The sequence below is a fragment of the Sinocyclocheilus grahami genome, unplaced genomic scaffold (genome assembly GCF_001515645.1).
Source record: "Sinocyclocheilus grahami isolate Dianchi unplaced genomic scaffold, SAMN03320097.WGS_v1.1 scaffold134.1, whole genome shotgun sequence".
Taxonomy (NCBI): Eukaryota; Metazoa; Chordata; class Actinopteri; order Cypriniformes; family Cyprinidae; genus Sinocyclocheilus; species Sinocyclocheilus grahami.
This window is the reverse complement of record NW_015505313.1, coordinates 2,399,874-2,420,514: the sequence shown is the minus strand read 5'-3', so window position 1 is coordinate 2,420,514 and position 20,641 is coordinate 2,399,874. Positions and strand designations below refer to the sequence as shown.

The following is a 20,641-nucleotide window of genomic DNA, read 5'->3' as shown; positions in this document are numbered from 1 at the left end:
GAAACACGTTAGGCTATCAACATGTTAACAGGTTAAATCCTGAACAGCTGCTTTACAAATTCATGATAGATGATTGTGCTGCCATTGCTTGGAGAAGATCTTCTCACCTTTGTATGTATGTGTGTGGTGTACTTTCCACTTTTGCTTTTATTATGAGCACAATTGTGATCTTTTTACGTTTAAAGGTCTATAAATTCCGTTTTATATAGGCTTTGTTGTATAGAAAGAGCTTCTGGTCTTTAAACTAAAGCCTGTATAACCTTCATACAGTGTGATCTTTAATGTTTCTGTGGTCTTATTCCTTGGGGGCAATACCTAACTTGCAAAATTCTTGCATGATTTAGGCCTGTAACGTTACGCTACTGATGGAAAAAACCATGATGGCATACTGTATTCCACTGTTGGATGCAGTTTATGAGACAGAGAATGGGTGTACTTCTGTCTTGCATATCATATTCTAATCAGAAAGGATTAGCTTCTGTACTCATTTAGTTTTAAATGTAGATTGACCAGTACTGATTTTTAACAGCAAATATGATAAACCTATATGTAGAATCGATATTTAATTGTTTTATGTATGCTTTTTTTGCACAGTGTTTTATACAAAAAAACACCAACATAAAACACAGTATTTGAAATATATAATTAAACGCATATAAATAATTTCAGCTAATAATAATCACATATATTTCTAAATTTTTACTCGCCAAGGCTGCATTTATTTGATAAAATTAGTAAAATAGTATTACAATTTAAAATGGCTGTTTTCTATATATATATATATATATTTAGATGTCATTTATTTATTTAATGGCAATGCTGAATTTTCAGCAGCCATTAATCAAGTGTTCAATGTCACATGATCTTTCAAAAATTTAATATGCTGATTTGGTGCTCAAGAGACATTTCTTATCAATGTTGAAAACAGTTGTGCTGCTTGATATTTTTGTGGAAACCATGATGCATTTTTTAAAAAGTATTCTTTAAATAGAAACGTCAAGTGAACCGCATTTTACATTTGATCAATTTAATGCATCCTTTCTGAATAAAAGTTTAATTTCTCCAAAGAAAATCTTACCGACTCCAAGCCTTTGAACGGTAATGTGTATAAAGTTTAGCTCTTGATTTTAGATTTGTGAGTTGTAATTAAGTGTAATTATGTTTAATGCTAAAAACAAAGCAACTATTATGTGGGGAGTTTGGCACCATTGAATTTTTCTGCAAGCTGTGGATACGTGTGGTGACTGTTATGTAAATTAGGTAATGTTATACCAAGAAGAAGAATATTAAATATATCAGTAAATTCAATATTCAATAAAGTGATGACTGAAAAAGTAGTAAAGTGTAAATATAGATTGTCAGTCTGTCTCTATTGACATAGCCTGATGAAAAATAGCCAGTGGACAGGAGCAGTTTAAAAATCTAAAACAGTCCGACATGTGCTGCTGTGTGCAGATCAAAACTGAGACTGTTTGAATCCAGCATAGTTTCACTCTCAGAATAACACCGTTAAGTGTTGTGATACACTACAGGGAACACATTTGGGGCTTGATTTCAACTGAAGTTGGAGCAGACGCTCTTCTGAAAGCAGATGACATAAGCCCAACTTCTTCCTTTGCATTTTCACATAAAGTTACCCCATTACTTTTTACCCATCACACCTTCATCATATGTTGACATCTCAAATGGTGTTTTATTCCTGTAAGTGACCTAAAGTAGTCACACATGTCTTCCTCTAGTAAAAGGTCAGGCCAGAAAGAGGTGATATTCCCCTTCTTACTTCTCTTTCATTTTTGTTATGAGATCTCCTGCAGCGCAAATACATTCAAAGAATCTGTATTACCTTGACGCTCCTCAGCTCTAAACTAACAGTCTGAAATGTATTGTGTTACACTTTTCACCTGCAGCCCTCTCTGGTATTATGTTCTTTATGAGATGGATGCTTGCTTGACACTAGCATTGCTTAGTCTTGTCTCATTCGTTCTTGGTTTTAATTATTTAAACTATAAATGCACTGATAATATGGGACACATTTTTGTCCTTCATCTTGCTTTTTGGGAATTTTACCGTTCAAAAATAGTTTACCTAAAGATGAAAATCCTGTCCTTATTTACGTCGTTCTAAACCTGAATGACTTGAATGTCTCTATAAAGTGAAAGTGAATGGTGAAACGGTTCATTCATTGAATGGAAAAGAGAGTCTTAGACATTCTGCTAAACATCTCCTTTTGTTTTCTACAAAAGAAATAAAGGCATACAGGTTTGGAACATGAGGGTGTGTAAATTAATTTTGGGTGAACTATCCCTTTATGTCTTGGACTAGGTCACAATTTCACTAGATCACAAAAAAAGTTGTTTTTCACCATGAAGTTAACTTAAACTGTGATATTATGAAGCATTTACACTACTATTCAAAAGTCTGAGGTCAGTCATTTCTTATTTTTTTTATTTTTTTATATATTACTGCATTTTATTCTGCAAGGACACAATAAATTGATCAAAAGTGACAGTAAAGACATGTATAATGTTGCAGAAGATTTGTTTCAAATAAATTATGTGCTTTTGAAATTTGTATTCATTAAAGAACCCTAAAAATGTATCACGGTTTCAACAAGAAAGTTAAGCGGCACAACTATTTTCAATATTGAAAATAATAATAATACATTTTTCTTGAGCAGCAAATCAGCATATTAGAATGATTTCTGAAGGATCATGTGACACTGAAGCCTGCAGCAACGATTGCTGAAAATTCAGCTTTGCTATCATAGGAATACATTACATTTTAAAATCTATATTAACATAGAAAATCGTTATTTTAAATTGTAACAATATTTCACAGTTACTATTTTACTGTATTTTTGATCAAATAAATGCAGCATTGACGAGCATATGAGATTTCTTTCAGAAACATAAAAAAATTATTTCATTGTTTAGTTTTTTACATTTGGATAAGGTCACAATTCCTGGCATAAACAATAGTTTACTAGCAGCTGCCTAACGTCTTTTTTTTCTTAATGAGCGTTTACGTGCTTGTGTGTGTGTGTGGGTGTGGGTGTGTATGTGTATTGTCAGCAGTGACAGAGAGGGATGAGGCAGCAAATGGAAAAGCCCCTTAAATATTCCTGGAAATGCCTAGAGAACTGCACGTTCTGGTCAGCCACCAGTACATGGATTTGTACTTTGAATGTTTCTTTAATTTGTTTGTGTAGTTGGATATTTTGTTTGTGGATTATTTCAGGGACAGTTTTATCCACACTTGTTGGTAGTTAGTTTTATTTTTGACCTCATGAGACAAGAGATAGGGAAATATCTGTACCTTAAGTAAAACAGAAACAAAATCAGGGACGAGATCCACTGAACTTTCCAACACAACTAACTGGGAATATTCGCTTTTGTTTTCATGAGTGACTCTGGATTTTTCCCAGTCATAATGTCCAGTAAAGATAGAGCTGAAATCAGTTGAGTTACTGTCGTCGTAATTTTACAAAAGGCATGTTGGGCCATGGAGAGCGTTTGTGAAACACCCAACCATCACTAAGGCTGTAACGTGTTGTATGCGTCAGATGGGATTTAACTTTTCTTGCTGAGAGTGTGAATAATGTAATTGGATGCGATTGTGTGTGAGTGTGAGCATCCCACATGGCTGTCCAAACATGGTTGTCATCTTCCTCCCAAAAGCCATTTATCTGTGCAACAAACCATTAACCGGTTAAAAAAATGAGAGTGCCTGTCCAAAAAAGTTTTTAATGGTTTTTTAGCATGTTGCTATTATGGCAATAATTATAATCACAATTATTTTGGGCAACACTGAGATACAGATTATTTAAAATTATTTCTCAGTGATTTTGGAAACATCATGCATGTATTGAAGATTTTTTTAAAAACTGGATATTTGAATTATATTGCAGTTAAATAACTGAAATCAAATAAAAATACCCCCCCCCCCAAAAAAAAAAAAGAAAAAAAAAATATATAGATATATATATAGATGGATAGATACTTTAATTAAATAATTAATTAAAATGAATAAATACTAAATATTTATTAAGTATATTTAAAAATATCTTTGGCATATAAATTTTATTTTTGCCCAAACAGGAGCATAATAGCAAAAAGTAATGTTTTTTATAATTTTGTTCATATTTGTTGGAAGCCATAATTGTAATTGAAAATAAAAATTTGATTAATCTTACTGGTGAAGTAAAGGTTCGAGGCTAATTTTCAATGTAAGTTCATGGGATTTTTCAGCCATTTTGTCACTCACTAGGCATAACCTTCAAGATGATTGGTTGAAAAAGATGTAGCACACCTCTTTTCAACAAGCCTCACAATTTGAGGTACCATTTTTGTGCGTAGTGTCTGTGTGGGATGAGTTACATGCTGAAGTTTACTACTTGGTGTTAGTAGTTTTTTCAGATCCGTAACCTCGAATATGCCTTGGCAAACGACATTACTAATGTTTTATTGTCAAGAGCAGTTGTTTGTCACTGGATGTTAGGCCAAACCATTTCGACTGATCTATAACTGAGCTCTAATTTCCCAATTGAAAATATTTCTTTGCGAGGTTTACCTACCTTCATAAACATGCACCATATATAGCTATAATTTCAGTTTCCTTTTGTGTCGGAAAGTCTCTGTACTGGAGAAGAGGCATGTGCGGTGGGAACCAGTCACTCTTGTGGAATAACTGTGGTATCCTCTGCTTAAAGGAATTCTAACAGCATTCAGCAATGGAGCCGGGACCTTCCTGCATGTGTGGTTGGTGTGTAGCTGGCTCATAGGGGAGATATTATTAGAGCTAGAGACCTATGCCTGTTATGAAGGGATTTCCCAGTCTGAGAGCTGCCGGAGTTGATGTGGCAATGTAATCACAATGTTTAAGCGTCGTCTCTGTGGCAAGTATTAGAATATGAAAATGTAAAATGAGGAGATGACTAACTTCTATCTGTCTGACCTTGGCCTGAGATGTGAAACAGGCAGAGAGGCAGAAGTCAAGCCGTTGTGATATCAGACGGCATTTAAGAGGTTAATAGGTCTGACGACGCCCTCGTCACTTACTCGCAGTCAAGATGATTCAGTCATGGCTTACTTTGTCGTCATGTTTTTCATAAGCAATTGTGGAATGAAAATGCTGACATCATTTTATAATAATTTGGTTTTGTGTGTATCAGAAAATACTGCTTTTATAAAGGTGGATCTAGATAAATTCACTTTTTATAAAAATAACATTTATAATCATTTATTGAATAATAAATAAGTGTAGAACAATGTACATGGTGAATAGGGATATTACTGTTACATATGTGTGTGTGTATTAGGGATGTCAATTTTCGATCATTTCCATGATCGATCGTCGTTTAAATTAACGATCAATTAATCGATTAATCATTAACTTTAATGCAGCAAAATGCGTCTATTGCAGCAGCACGCAATCACATAGCATATTGATAGTTATGTAGGCATAACAGGATGTGCAAAAGCCATTAAAAAAAAACCCCGCTTTCTCACCCGAATTAAAGAGGTTTTAGTCTGAATAAAATGCTAGTAGCTGGATTGTAAAATGAATAGATGTGATTATGATCATTTGATAAAATGAAGAGAGCGCGCCGTACGTTTGAGAACATTTTACTTTGTTGACTGTTTCCTATCCCGACACGGAGACCGCTGAACGCGCCTCTTTAAATGGTTTCGTGGTGCTCGTTATTGTATTTTAAAACACTATTGCAATGTTTTCAACTGACATTATGGCATTTAAAATCAAATGATCCCAAACGTAACGGTGGCGCGTGTGGCTGTGCTGCGCAGTCAGTGAACCGCTTCCATCGGCGCTGCTGCAGCAAAACACACTGTTGCTAACATGAACGTTTTTATGTGAGTATTATGACCAGTACTTAATTTGATCCTGCTGGATCCTGTTCCGGAAAATGTCAGATTTCAAATTTTTGCGTTCCGGTAGGCCTATTTGTTTTTAAAAATCCGGCATTTACAGTGCATTAGATCGTGACAGTGCATGCTTGCGTGCATACAAGACAGAGCGAGCGCGAGTTTGGCTAGATGTATTTGGAGGTTATTACTCGCGTATCATTCGGCAAAAATCCAAATGTTTCCATATTCGCAATGTATTTGAATGTTAAACTATTATTTATAATGTAAACTAGGCTTGTACTTTACACGCATTCGCATATAGACGGAAAAGATCATCCTCTTCACATGAGCAAAAAAGTCCTTGGCATAACAGCAGAGTGGACCGGTATACTACGGTCTATTTAAACTGACCAGTGTAACCTTTTATATGTTTGGTTGACTGTATTTTATTTTGATAATGAACAGACTGCGATGCAAGTTTGAATTGCTAGAATATGTGGGGTGTGTGCACGTGAGGCGCCGGCGCGATCGAACAGCTGAAACTGGCTGTAATATATAATCCGCAAAAGTGTTTACTTTTATTTTTGCACACTCACAATAAAAACAAGATTTGTGCGTTTGCAAAATAAAGCAAACAAACAGAATGCGCGTTGTCATCCTTTCCTTTCCGTGAACTTGTTTATGGAGCGCCGCACCACACTTCTGCTTTAAATCTGTTAGTTTAATTATTTAAGTCAGATATATTTCGCCTTTTTTTTTTTTTTTTAAAAAAAAATGTTTTTTTTTTTTTTAGGCTATTTCTTACATAGGCTATACATTTTCCTTAAAGCATCCCATTTTGTCCCAGGGCTTGAAAACCTGTGCCTAGGCTAGTTTGGTCCTGCAGAAACTTGTGAACAATGCTCTAGTTGTGGCATCACCGTTTAGTGACAGCATTGAATGCTCCGGGAAAACGTATTGTCAGTGTCGGTCACAGCGCCTTTTAATTGCTGTTTTGAATCCAGCAATTATTTATTTACACATTATAAGCTCTGATTATAAGTGTGGTATAAAAGCTTTGTTTATTAGAGGAATAGGGATGTAATGTGAAAATCGATTCAAATATGTGATGATTCAAATCGGTTGAGATGCTAAACAAATCGCGATTCATTTAGGTGTAGGAGTTTTTATGAATGTATGTCTGAGGGGAACTTACTGTCTTTAGAAAAGTTTAGATGGTATTTTTTCTTTTCCTCTTGCCTCTGTATAACGCATATTAAAGTTCATAAGTGCAGCGCTGCTTTGTTTACAGCGGAAACCAAGGAAATGCTTTAAGCGCCACCTACTGGCAGAGAGTGAATTTTTTATCACTGTTTTCGCATCTAAGGGAAATGAAAGATTTCATGGCCATGAATTAAGAATTCGTTCGATGTATTAATTTGTTCCCTCATTTTAGTTAAATCATGGGTTATTTAAGGAACAAAATTAATGAAACATGGACAGTGGCCACAAATTAATAAGTCGTATGAAACAATTATCTGGGGAAATGACTGTTACTACATTTCTATTGCATTCCATGTTGAAAAACTTTGTTGTTTTTATTTTAATGTACTTTTAAAGTTTAAATCACATTAAAAGCTTAATTTGTAATTATGAGTGAATGATGATGCATTTATATACCGTCACCATCACTCACAGCCGCTCGCACGTGTTTTGCGCATGAGCCGCACGCAACCAAAAATTAAACGACTTAATCGACCATCGATAGCTTTAATCGATTGCATCTCTTATCGACAATTAATCGATTAATCGTTGACATCCCTAGTGTGTGTATATATATATATATATACAGTGTTTCCCCTGCCATTATATTAGGGGGGCGGGGGGGTGCCGTTGGGAGGGCGGGCCGCCCCCCTAACTTGAAGGTCAAGTTAATTTAATTTATTTTTTACTTTTATTTTCACTATAGCGCCAGAACACAACAGAAGTCATTTAAAGTTACCTTTCCTATAGAAAAGGTCTATACCTTGTTCTTTTATTAAACAAACTAAATATGTTTGCTTATGTTATTTATCTTATTTACACGACGGCATGTAATTTCTGTCTCTACACATGATCTTGCTCTCTGTATCGCGCACAGCAGAGTTCCACCCGATACGCGCGCAACACACAAGTGAGCATACTCCCAGTCCCACTAGTATTTGTAAATATTAAGCCGCAAAACAACTATTTAAATATGAATTATGTGTGTTAATGAATGGCGCAGATGCGCGGTTTTGTTTACTACTCGTACTGAAGGGCGCGTGGTGCTTCCGGAGATATTAACGTCTGCCGTCTCACTAATGAGGACATAAATACATGAACATATCCAGAACTGCTCTGAGAGTCACTTCATGAGCATTTTACTGTTTCATTAGAGTAAAACTATCCTCATATCACTACTACTAGGCTACTACTAAAATGATTAAAACCTTATTTTTAAGGAATAATCATACAATATTTCTTCAATATTTTAATTGTAATATTAAATCCCCTTTATTTTCCCAAAAAATAAAATGTTTAATTTTCATTATTTAAAAGAGAAATTAAATGAATGTTTTATGCCTTAAAAAATGTAAATACTCAACACAGAATTTCTGAGGGGAAAAAAATCGTAAGACTATTGTAAGAATAATTGAAACTTGTTTTTATGCTTTCAAATAATTAGACATGCTAAAACACAGAATTTGGTAACAATAAAACATAAGGTTGTAAAAAAGAAAACGTTTCATAGGACCCTAAACATGTCATTTGTGTTAAGCTTTTAATAAATTGATGTTAAATATAAGTTTCATGATTTTAATTAATTAGACATGCTTTTTGATTAATAAAATTTAATTTAACCATTAAAAAGGAGTCCATAAAAATTTTAACTGAAAAACTGGAACCCCCCAAATATATATATATAATTTATTTTATTTTATTTTTTAAGTAAGTGTAAGACGATACATGGTGAATAGGGATATTATATATAGGGATAGGGATAACATATATATTTATTTAAATTGACTTTGATATTACGTTTTTAATTGTGAACATTTTTGTGGGCTATTTATTGCCTTGACATTTATTATCAACTTAACAGTATTGGCCAGAATTGCATTTTTGGTGTATCCCTAATGATAAAACAATAAAAATTTCAATTTGAAGTTCACTGCAAGTTTTTTTTTCATACAGTAATATATATATATATATGTATATACTGTATGGCCTGTGATGGCAAACTTTTGAATGATAGTGTTTATATTCCACAACAATGTAAAGGTATCTGAAGGAGTTCCTATATGCTGTGCACTTGCATTTATTGATTTGTTTTTTAATTATTATTTGTTTAGGATTTTTTTTTTTACATGGGCAATTTATATTTGTCTGCAAAGCTAATTTCAAGCATTTCCACAAATTTCCACAGCTAATGTGATGAACTACACCGGTGGTTTTTCTAGTAGGACACCTGTGTGAACTTAAGAGGAACTGACTCATTCATCCAGTAAAATCACATTGGGACTAGTAAAAGTAATTACAAGAGTGAAGTTAGACAACTGAAAGTCAAGCATCATTTGATTGCAGATGCCACCTGGTTTGATGTATTGCTGACATTTTAAGTGTGTCTTAAGTGTCCAAATGCTTTTGGGGGCTTCAGGTAGTCACACCTTAAATCCATCAAACTCTTCTGACTTCATAAAGTTGGAACAGTATTCCTACTAAACACTTAACAGCACTTGTGTTCTTGAAACAATGGCAGCGAGGCGGCCACAAATTGGTGTTAGCCAAGGGGGTCTGGATCCAATCAGACAACAGCCCATTCCATTTTCATTTCAATAATGTTTCCCAGACAATACAGAATTCTTGACAGCTTCAGTCTGAACAAGAAAAAATTTAATGTGCCAAAGTTGACAGTAGACTATCCTTTTTCGTCTTTCAGAATGTTGTGTTTTTGGAAGTCATTGTGAACTTCTTCTATAACCAAGATATTCAGCATTTCCATTTTTCTCATGTTCATGTTATGGGTGTAGAGTTTAGATCCTAATCTGTCTGTTTTTCTTCAGGTCATGTCCGCAGGGCGTAATGTGGAACAGCAGATTGCCCTGCAGCAGCGTCCTCCATCTCTTGCCATGCCCTCCATGGCCCAGCGGCCCAGGCCCGAGCCAGGCTTCTTGCCCCTGCATGGCGGATTTAGGGACCACTTTGTCACGACCCCTGAGGCCAAGTATCGCTGCGAGTCTTGCAGGCTTGTGCTCTGTAACCCTCGACAAACTGAGTGTGGACATCGCTTCTGCGAGAACTGCATCACAGACCTGCTCAGGTGGGCAATGGTTCATTAGTGAGCTTCATATGAATGCTGTAATAATAGGGAAGCTGCAGTATCATAAGCCAAGCGATATCAGATATTTATTTACATGAAGCTTCCAACAAATTTCTTATCCTGTCTGGAAATTCTTTATCTGGATTGCATTTAGTACTAACCTGCTCAAAATGGAAAACCGCACAAATTTTTTTTTTAAATAGAGAAATAGACGGGTGATTTTAAAATAAGAGACATGTTGTTCATTAATGAGAGGTCAGATGACAAATCAGTTATCAAAATTGAAGGGTTATTTTACCATTTTGAGAGCAGATTAAAAAAAATTTAAAAAAGTAAAGTATACCTCACCACCTCCAAATGTTGTTTTATTGATTTGAATGTGAATGTGTCTTGGGTGCATTTACACCTAGATTTTAATATGGTTAAGTGATGTTTGATTGTGATCTGATTGATGAAAATACATGTTATTGCCAGGTGTACAGTGGGCCAGTGTTGCTAAATATGATTGCAAGGTGTCCGTGGGTCCTTAAAGGGTTAGTTCACCCAAAAATTAAAATTAGGCTGCGTTTTACTCACCCTCGAGGCATCCTAGGTGTATATGACTTTCTTCTTTCAGACGAATCCAGTCGGAGTTATATTAAAAATTGTCTTTGATCTTTCAAGCTGTTTAATGCCACCCAGCGGGTGTTGCATTGCTTCAGTCCAAAAGAACTTAAATAAAAAAATCGCCCATCCATAAAAAAAAAAGTGTCTCACACGGCTCCGGGGGGTGAACAAAGGCCTTCTGTAGCGAATCAATGCGTTTTTGTAATAAAAATATCCATATTCAAAACGTAATAATCACTTTAATGTAGCTTGCGCCAACAGTTGTACACAGAAGCACTTCCGGGAGCATGACTCAAACTGATAAGCGATATTAACGATGCAGTTGTTTACAATACAACCGGAGCACATGCCGCCAAGGCTCTTAGACGCGCGCTAGAGGCAGTTTAGCCAATCACAACACACTGAGCTAGCTAACCAATCAGAGCCCATCGCCTATTTCCGAGGGAGGGGCTTCATAAAAGAAGGAAATGATCAGCCCGTTTCTCAGAGAAGGGACAGAGAAGTGTGGAATAAAGGTAAATTATGTGAAAAATAATGCGTTTTTAAAAAAAACAAAGCATTAACACATGTTAGACTGCACCCCATAAACACAATCAAACCTAGAAAAACCCCAGTGAACCATCCCTTTAAATCACAAGGCTATTGTAAGAATAAATGAAACTTGTTTTATGCTTTCAAATTAGACATGCTAAAACAGAATTTGGTTACAATAAAACATAAGGTTGGACAAATAAAACATTTCATAGGGCCCTAAACGTAATATTTGTTAAACTTTTAATAAATTGATGTTAAATTGTTTAAGTTTCATGATTTTAATTAATTAGACATGCTTTTTGATTAATAAAATGTAATTTAACCATTTAATTTAACCCCCCAAAAAAAGCCGTAAACCTAGGGGAAACACTGTATAGTGTGTATAAGCGAGTAGATTTCAATTTCTGTACAGTCTAATCTCTAATTGTCATACCACTCGAATTTCATATTAAGAAATTATTTTAACCCAAAAAGCAAATTATGCTCCCTTCGAACTGGTTGTCTTTAAAATACAAATCTTGTGTAATCCCAGGCTATCTGTAATCAGAAGCACATTTAAAACTGGAATATAATTTAATTTCATTCACTTGTGTTTCATAAACAGGATTACAATCCGCCATCAAAATGATACATTTAATTATTCTGGCTGCTGTGAGAAAAGGCTATAAACGATCTGCCACCTGCAGGATCCTCCCATGCGGTAGCCTAGTAGCCGGGACAACTTCTTTATGTTTACAGACGTGATGTAATGACGCAGTGACATGCTCGAATTTCCCACGAAAACCTACCCGTACCACTCAAATGAGAAAACATTATTATAAGCTGACCATTGTGAATCGGGCTAAAGTAAGGCAATCGTTTCGGATACTGGCTGGTTATGTACTTGCTCAAATATTGATTTTGGATCATTTTTAACCAAAAAAAGTTACTGACTGCAGCTTTAAGTAACATATCATGACAAGTGAGCTATTTTGCTGATATTCTCACGACGCAAAAAAAACATTCAAAACACCTACAGAGTGCACGCATTACGTGAAGTCTAGTGTGCTCTTTCACTGCATGATTCAGTCTATTAAAATACATTCAGAATGATCACAAATTCAAGACATGGGGGCAGAAAATTTATATATTTATACCACTTCATATAGTTAATCAATTTCACATGAAGAGTCAGTTTTTTTCTCCAAAAATTACCATGATTACAAATGTAATAGATTTTTTTTTTTTTATATACAACAGTTCAATAAACTAGAAGTTAATTAAGAGACTTACATTTTAGACACCATATTGCCTGTATTTCGAACACAAAAATCATTTTAAACAAAGCCACAGTGCTGTTTTGCGTCTCTGAGCAACATGACGATGTTTCGTTCCTGAATGAATCAAACATTTAAATGATTCGTTCAAATAGCAATGACTCACTTATTACCAGTGACTTGCTGCCACCTACTGGCGGTTTATAATTTCACATTTAAAGTACCTTTTTATTATTTAAATAATTTCAAATATCAGTATTCAACGTTTTATGTTTAATATATCAAAACATGATTTATGCATTTGTAAAAATAGACCTTTGTAAAGGTAAATAAGAATATGCAGATTTAAGTATGTAAAAGCTGATAGAACACTGATGAAAATATTGCTTCAGAATAAATTGTTTACACCACCAAAAATCTTGGTGATGCGGTGCTTTTGTGGGGATATTTCTGATATGAAAAGTTCACTGTATATTTTAAATATAATTTATTACAGTGATGATACTTTGTTTTCTTTTTACGTTAAACACATAAAAAAAAAAATAAAAATAAAAAATAAATATATATGTGTGTGTGTTTAATATAATGTGTTGCTTTTGTGGGGATATTTCTGATATGAAAAGTTCACTGTATATTTTAAATATAATTTATTACAGTGATGATACTTTGTTTTCTTTTTACGTTAAACACATAAAAAAAAAAATAAAAATAAAAAATAAATATATATGTGTGTGTGTTTAATATAATGTGTATTTCCATTACAGGTTTAGGTCTTAAATTTCATATAAGGTGGTATTAAAAAGGTCTTAAATTTAACTTATGTCTGTAGAAACCCTGTGATTGAAATCAGGGGTTCTCAACTAGCAAACTTCCAAGACCTTAAGATGGCTTAAAAATGTTAAAGTAAGACAAAACAAACATTAATTGGATAGTTCACCAAAAAATGAAAATTCTGTCATTAATTACTCACCCTCCTGTCATTCCAAACCCGTAAGACCTTTGTTCATCTTCGGAACACAAATTAAGATATTTTTGATGAAATCTGAGAGCTCTCTGACCCTCCACAGACGGCGATACAACTGAAATGTTCCCAGACCCAGAAACATAGTAAGGACATTGGTAAAATAGTCCATGTCACATCAGTGGTTCAACTATAAATTTACGAAGCTACGAGAATACTTTTGTGCGCAAAGAAAACAAAGATAACGACTTTAACAATTCTTCTCCTCCAAATCACGTATTCCGGCATTATAGAGAGTACCATGTGTTCAACGTCAGCAGAATCACGCGCATGCGTTGTTTATGTGCAGAGGTACTCTCGATAATGGCAAAAGACATGATTAGGAGGAGAAGAATTGTTGAATAAAGTCATTATTTTTGTTTTCTTTGCACACAAAAGTATTATCGTAGCTTCGTAAAATTACAGTTGAACCACTGATGTCACATGGACTGTTTTACCGATGTCATTACTACATTTCTGGGTCTGCGAACATTTCAGTTACATTGCTGTCTATGCAGGGTCTCTCGGATTTCATCAAAAACATCTTAATTTGTGTTCCGAAAATGAAAGAATGTAAGCTAAAAAAGCTAGAAATTAGCCTAATTTTTAAAGTGTGATTTCTAGACCTGGAAAAGTCTTGTAAATGAATAAAATGATAAAACTTTGTGCATTTTTATAATGAATATACATTTTTCTAGTTATGCCCAACTTTAAACTATTTTATTGAGTTGGAATTGTGAGTAAAAATATTTTTTTTAATTATTATTCTTAATCCTTATTCAGTAAATCACAAACAAATGGAAAAGTCATAGGGCCTTTGAATATTGTTGTGGACGATGCTGGGGCCTAGAAGTAAAAAAGGTTGAGAACCACTGATCTAAATAGCATTGCAAAATAAACTTGGGGTATTCCCGTTATTTTTATTTCTAAATGTAGGTCATTTGAACTACGAATACAATTTACTTACAGTTGGATCCCACTTTTTTTCAGTAAGCCTAACCCAGTTTGTCCAGCTGATCTAGAACCACTCTTTGAAGATAAGGTAAGAAAGTGAAGCCAAAACCTACAAGGACACACCCACTCCGTTACATATTAAATCTCACTCTCACAGCTCCAAGTGAAAGTAATGTGTGCCATATAACAGGCACACAAAAAATCTCTGTTATACAGGCCATGTAACGGATTATTTTTTCTTTCTTATGATGTTAGATATTCCGGGATGTTTGCTGCAATAGGGAAATTATGGCTCTGAAGATCTACTGCCGAAGTGAGAAAAATGGATGTAAAGAACAAATGATTTTACAGCAGGTCATGGTAAGTCATATGATTCTTAGGTACAATAGTCTACATATCATATGGTAAATTCCTCCCAAATTGAACCTGCCTTGAGTGCAGAGAAATGTGAGCCTAGACTTAAAACTGACTCGCATATCATTTTATAAGTGTGAGAATGGACGAATGTAATTTTATTGATAGATTACATGTTGTGTGTGTTATGTTTAAGAAGGGATTTTTTTGGTAAAGTTAGGTCACAAAATTCAGATTTGTCTCTCTCATTTGAACAGGACCACTTGGAAGTTTGTCCGTACTTCGAGGTGCCATGCCCCTTGGGAAAGTGTAAGGAGAAGATGATGAGGAAAGACATGTCTGAGCACTTGAACCGCAAATGCAAACACAGAGAGATCACCTGTGAATTCTGCAATCACAAGATGGCCCTCACCGAGTTACAGGTAACACGCATTACCCAAAACCCCCCAGTTCCCATAAAAAGGACCTGAAATCTAATGGAAAGTACTTAGAAATTCATGAGATCTTTTTTCAGTTATCATTGAGTTTTTTTTTTTCCTTTATTGGAATTAGTGGACATCTCAGTTCCTCTATGAGAAGTATTCCCCTTGTGTTCTGCCATTAATGTCCCATGACCTTTGAGTTTCACATTTGTACAAGGAAGGAAGGGAATCTCCCGTTAAGTTGACTGTCATTTAGAGAATGATCGATGTATGTTTTCACTTCAAGAATGCTTTCTGTTTTTCCACTTGGTTGATCCTGTCATTATTACTCCACACACTAACAGTTTTGTTTTAACCATGAGCATCTTGAACCATGAAAGTGTGTCAGTATGCAATATGTTTTAGTGCATTTCAGTCTAACCGTCTTCTCTCTTTACAGAAACACAAAGATACAGTCTGTCCTGCATTTCCTGTAGCATGCCCTAATCACTGCTCGTTTTCTTCCATTCTAAGAAGTGAGGTAGGCTTGGAGTGCATTGAGCATCACTTTTGATTTACTAACGTGTGTGTTTTGCTTTTAAACGCATGAACAGTGATTTCGATTGTAAGTGAATGATAAAGGCAGATTAATTGTGATGTATTTATGAGATGAATGTGTCTCCTATAGCTGTCCAGTCATCAGCATGACTGTCCAAAGGCCCAAGTGACCTGCTCCTTTATTCGCTACGGATGCTCCTTTAAGGTGATATTCTTGAGCAGACATTGATTTAAAGGACATTTGAAATGTACTAACATTGCAGTAGTATAGTACTTCCATGTTGATTAAAATTCGAATTATTTTAAAGGGGCTGAATCAAGAGATGAGGGAACATGAGTCCAGTTTTGCGTCTGAGCACCTGAGAATGATGGCAGTCAGAAACACCACACTAGAGGCCAAGGTAGACATTTATAAACATTTATGTTTAACATATCAGAAACAAGAAACTGGTGTTTCCGGTGTGAAAATGAATATGCTTTTTCCTGTTCATATTTCCACCATGCATGTAGTCAGATTAAACATGTACACTGATTAATCTGTGTGTGTAGGTAGAGGATGTTAAGAGCGAGCTGATGGAGCGTTATAAAGTTCTGCCCAGCCTCAGCAGTCGTCTTGCAGAGGTTGAGACTCAGTATGAGGAGATGAGAGAAAAGAACAGGCAGCTGGAGCAGAAGCTAGTCAGCATGCAGGTGAGAGCCATCACCAAGTAGTGGTTTTATTTTCTTTTGAGTCATTTGGTGAAGCTAAAAATAACTTCTAATTTGTATAAAGTGACGTAAGTCTGTTGTACTGTGCAATATTTCAGTCTGACATGCTTTTAAGTTTTAATGCCTTTGCTTTGTTACATGCCCTCTACAGTGGGCTCAAAGCCTGAGATCTAATTTAAACCTGGTAATAATTAAAGCTTTTGGATTTTGAACAATAAAAAGAAAGAAACATTATACTGTAAATAAGAAACACTTATCATTTGTGTCAATTTCCTGTCAAAGATTTCTGTCAATATTCAAATTAGTTAATGTGTGACATTTACCATGTTTTATACAAATTAAAGGGATAGGTCCCTTTAACCTTTGTATAAAAGGTTATTCAATTTCCTATTTTCTTTGAAGATCCTCTTTGGAACATTTTTTTAAATGACCAGCAAAACGGGGACGTACCAAATACTAAAAATTCTGAAATTCATGTACATTTTTCAGTTCAACATTTTACTCAAATTCTTATGATAATACAGTAAATGTAATTTTCAAAAATTTCCATTTTTTTTCTATTATTGTTTTTTTTACAGTGATCATAGACTATGTTGTTTCATGTTTACCTTTTTGTTATTTGATGACAGTGACTGTAAATCCTCAATGCAAAATAAATTCCGGTTATTCAAAGAATAAATGACAAAAATATACACTTTTTATAAAATTTGGGTTTTGGTATATTAAGTATAAATTTTTCAGAAATTAATACTTTTATTCAGCAAGGACGCATTAAATTGATTAAAAGTGACAGCAAAAACATTTAGCATGTTACATACATTATGTTCTTTTGAACTTTCAAATAATGCTAAAAAATGTGTCACGTTTTCACAAAATGATGTTTCTTACTAAAATCAGCATAATGATTTCTGAAGGAACATGTGACATTGAAGACTGGAGTAATGGCTGTTGATAATACAGCTTTGCAATCACATGAATAAATTACATCTTGAAATATATCAAAATAGAATTTTTTTTAAACTATAATAACAATTTACAATATTACTGTTTTTCTGTATTTTTAATCAAATAAATAGAGCCTTACTGAGCAAAATAGACTTTAAAAAAACAACACCAACAAAATCTTTTGAGGGGTAAAATATGTACTATACAATTTATTTAAAATGTATACATTGTAGTTACATTATTATTGATGTATTTTCATGTTTAAAATAATTGCATTAAGATTTATGACTTTAAATCTCCCCTTTTTTTGCCAAACTTTCATTTTAAAAACTCTTGGACCCAGCTATGAAATATTAGAATCTGTGATTAAAACACTTTAAGCAAGCAGTTCTCTATATGTTTGTGTGTGTGTTTATGTATGTAGATGCTGATGAGCACTCACTCAGAGAAACTGCTTGAGGTCGAGATGGAGCTGCGGGAGCTTCGTCCACTGCGAGCTATGAGGGAGGAGGTGGAGGCTCTGAGAGGGTCCGTGGAGAACATGCGTTCAATTGTATCTTCTCTCGATTCGGGTCGTGTTGGTTCCAGTTCTGGTTCTCACACGCTGGGTAAGAAAATTTCATATACAACTCAATTATTATACATTATACCAAGTAGCCTACTTATTTGTGTTCACAACATTGTTTTTAACACATTTCAATACTGTCACCAGGCTCCTTAGAGCAGCAGCTCTCACGTCACGATGACATGATGAGTGTCCATGACATCCGCCTGGCGGAGATGGACCTGAAGCTGCAGGTGCTAGAGACGGCCAGCTTCAACGGTACGCTCATTTGGAAGATCCGTGACTACAAAAGACGGAAACAGGAAGCCGTGGCCTCAAAAACCCTCTCGCTCTACAGCCAGCCCTTCTACACGGGCTATTTCGGCTACAAGATGTGTGCCCGCATCTATCTGAATGGGGACGGAATGGGTAAAGGCACACATCTCTCGCTGTTCTTCGTGGTCATGCTTGGGGAATACGATGCCTTGCTGCCGTGGCCGTTCAAACAGAAAGTAACATTAATGCTAATGGACCAGGGGCCGGCAAGGAAACACTTAGGCGATGCCTTCAAACCGGATCCAAATAGCAGTAGCTTTCGCCGGCCCACTGGTGAAATGAACATCGCCTCGGGCTGCCCACTCTTTGTGGCTCAAACTGTCCTAGAGAATGGAACCTACATCAAAGACGACACCATCTTCATTAAGGTGACTGTAGACACCTCCGACCTCCCGGACCCTTGAAATCAATTTCACTGGGTCTAGATAATATCAAGTCACACAGCCCTCCCAGCCAAGACTTCCAAGAGCAGGGCTGAGTTTGGGTTTATAACAGTCCGAGCCGTCAGCTTGTGCTCGAGAGATGGTGCGCTCTTTGGGAAACAACAGTGCCTTGCTGGGCTAGATAGTTACTGCCTTTTGGAGGTTTGAGTAGATGAAGCTCCCATGTCAGCCACATCTAAAATGCAGTCAAGAGTAATACGTCAACTCTAATCAACCCAAAGAATGTTAATGTCTCTGAATCTACAAGACAAGGCGAAATGATGCTTAGATGATGTGTTGGTTGACTAACATCAAGCCCAAAGTAAAAGGAAGCTGTTTACACTCATCATCATGTTAGCCTTCAATGAGTATGAATGCGTTTGGGGCTAATGGTCATCTCTCATATTGGTTGTTAAGTCTGGAAGGTAACCCTTCATGTTTCGTAATCCTGACAAGCTTTGTATTGGTGGTTTTGTACAATATGCAAATATGGAACTGACATCTGTTGTGTTGTAGTGGTTTGTTGATGGACAGTTGATGTGGAGAGGAGTTTTGGGATTAGAAAGTCTTGTTTGTGTGGGCAGGGGTGGACATGTTTCTGTGTAGTAGATATAAAGGACCTGACTTTGGAGCATTCATGAAGGACTACATCGGCACTAAACAGTGACCCTGCAAGGGTTCCATTGTCAAAAAGCAAAACCTCAGTTTTTATGCATGTAAAACCTATTGTTACATGACTTAACCTTCTCTGCGTTTACCACTTTGACACATTATTTTTTGTAATGTTCTACTTAATAGATGCTATGCATCAGAATCTGCCATGTTGCCAGAGACACATATAATAATCCAGATCATTTTTCATGGTAGGGATGGTTTTTGCACAAGTATTGTTTGAATGTGTAATATGTGTATAAATATATCAATATAAAATTGTTGGAAAATATTCTGGATTCTGTTTTTATGGATGCGTCAAGTTGAAGTACTTTGTTTATTTATTTATTTTTGACCTCAGGGGAACTGAAACTTACCTTAGGCTATGCGACTGCTTTTATTCCTCTGTGTGCAGTTAAGCAAATGTCTTGCTAGAAAAAGTATAAATTTAGAACTTTTTTTTCACAAACTAATACCATACCATTTTTTTCTCCGATGTTTTATAACCGGTCAATACCTGTAATATCTATTTCCTATTGGACAAAAATTCGCTTTTTTATCTTGAGATACTGCTATAACAAAACATCAACAACAAAAACAATCATTTAATTAGGTTTAGGTTTAAGAAGAGGTTATATGTAAGAGGTCTAAACAATAATTTACACCTGATTAATGAAATTAAGTATTTAGGAAAATCTGATAACCTTTGGATTGGAAATAAACAATGTCGATTTTTAAAAAGTAATTATTATCTAGACCCATCCTAGCTAACAACAACCAGTCCTCCTAAATATCATTTTTATGGTTGTAATCAACGCCAATTTTTTTTTTAATTAAGGAGCAAAAGAGCATTTTTAAACATGACTCGTTTTCTCAATTTATGTCAAATGCTTAGAATAAAATATTCTGAAATATATAAAATATTAGATAACAGATTTAAAAACCAGGGATTCACTGCAGGGATTTTTTTTAAAGGTTACTTTCTGTGGCATTTTGCCCCATACCCTCGTGAGCTTCTATAATTGCTATTTGGCCTGTATTAAAACAGAATACTATGTTATTTCATGACTGACCACTAGGTGGCGTAAATGTACAAGCCTGACTTCCCACTGTCTGCTGAGCTAATTTAAAGCAGCACTATGTAACTTTTTCTGTGTTCCAGGTGATGTTTGCTTACAGATGTTGCA

General features: G+C 35.2%; 1 protein-coding gene across 1 annotated transcript; it reads left to right on the top strand.

Moving 5' to 3' along the window:
* Window positions 1–92: 92 nt before the first annotated feature.
* On the top strand, window positions 93–19,735 carry traf3 (TNF receptor-associated factor 3). The gene is made up of 11 exons (XM_016279866.1): window positions 93–115; window positions 9,929–10,185; window positions 14,572–14,623; window positions 14,791–14,895; window positions 15,147–15,311; window positions 15,751–15,831; window positions 15,979–16,053; window positions 16,157–16,249; window positions 16,398–16,538; window positions 17,926–18,109; window positions 18,214–19,735. Exons 2-11 carry the CDS (start codon window positions 9,932–9,934, stop codon window positions 18,783–18,785), a joined length of 1,722 nt encoding a protein of 573 aa, XP_016135352.1. The 5' UTR covers window positions 93–115; window positions 9,929–9,931; the 3' UTR covers window positions 18,786–19,735.
* The last annotated feature ends 906 nt before the right edge of the window (window positions 19,736–20,641 follow it).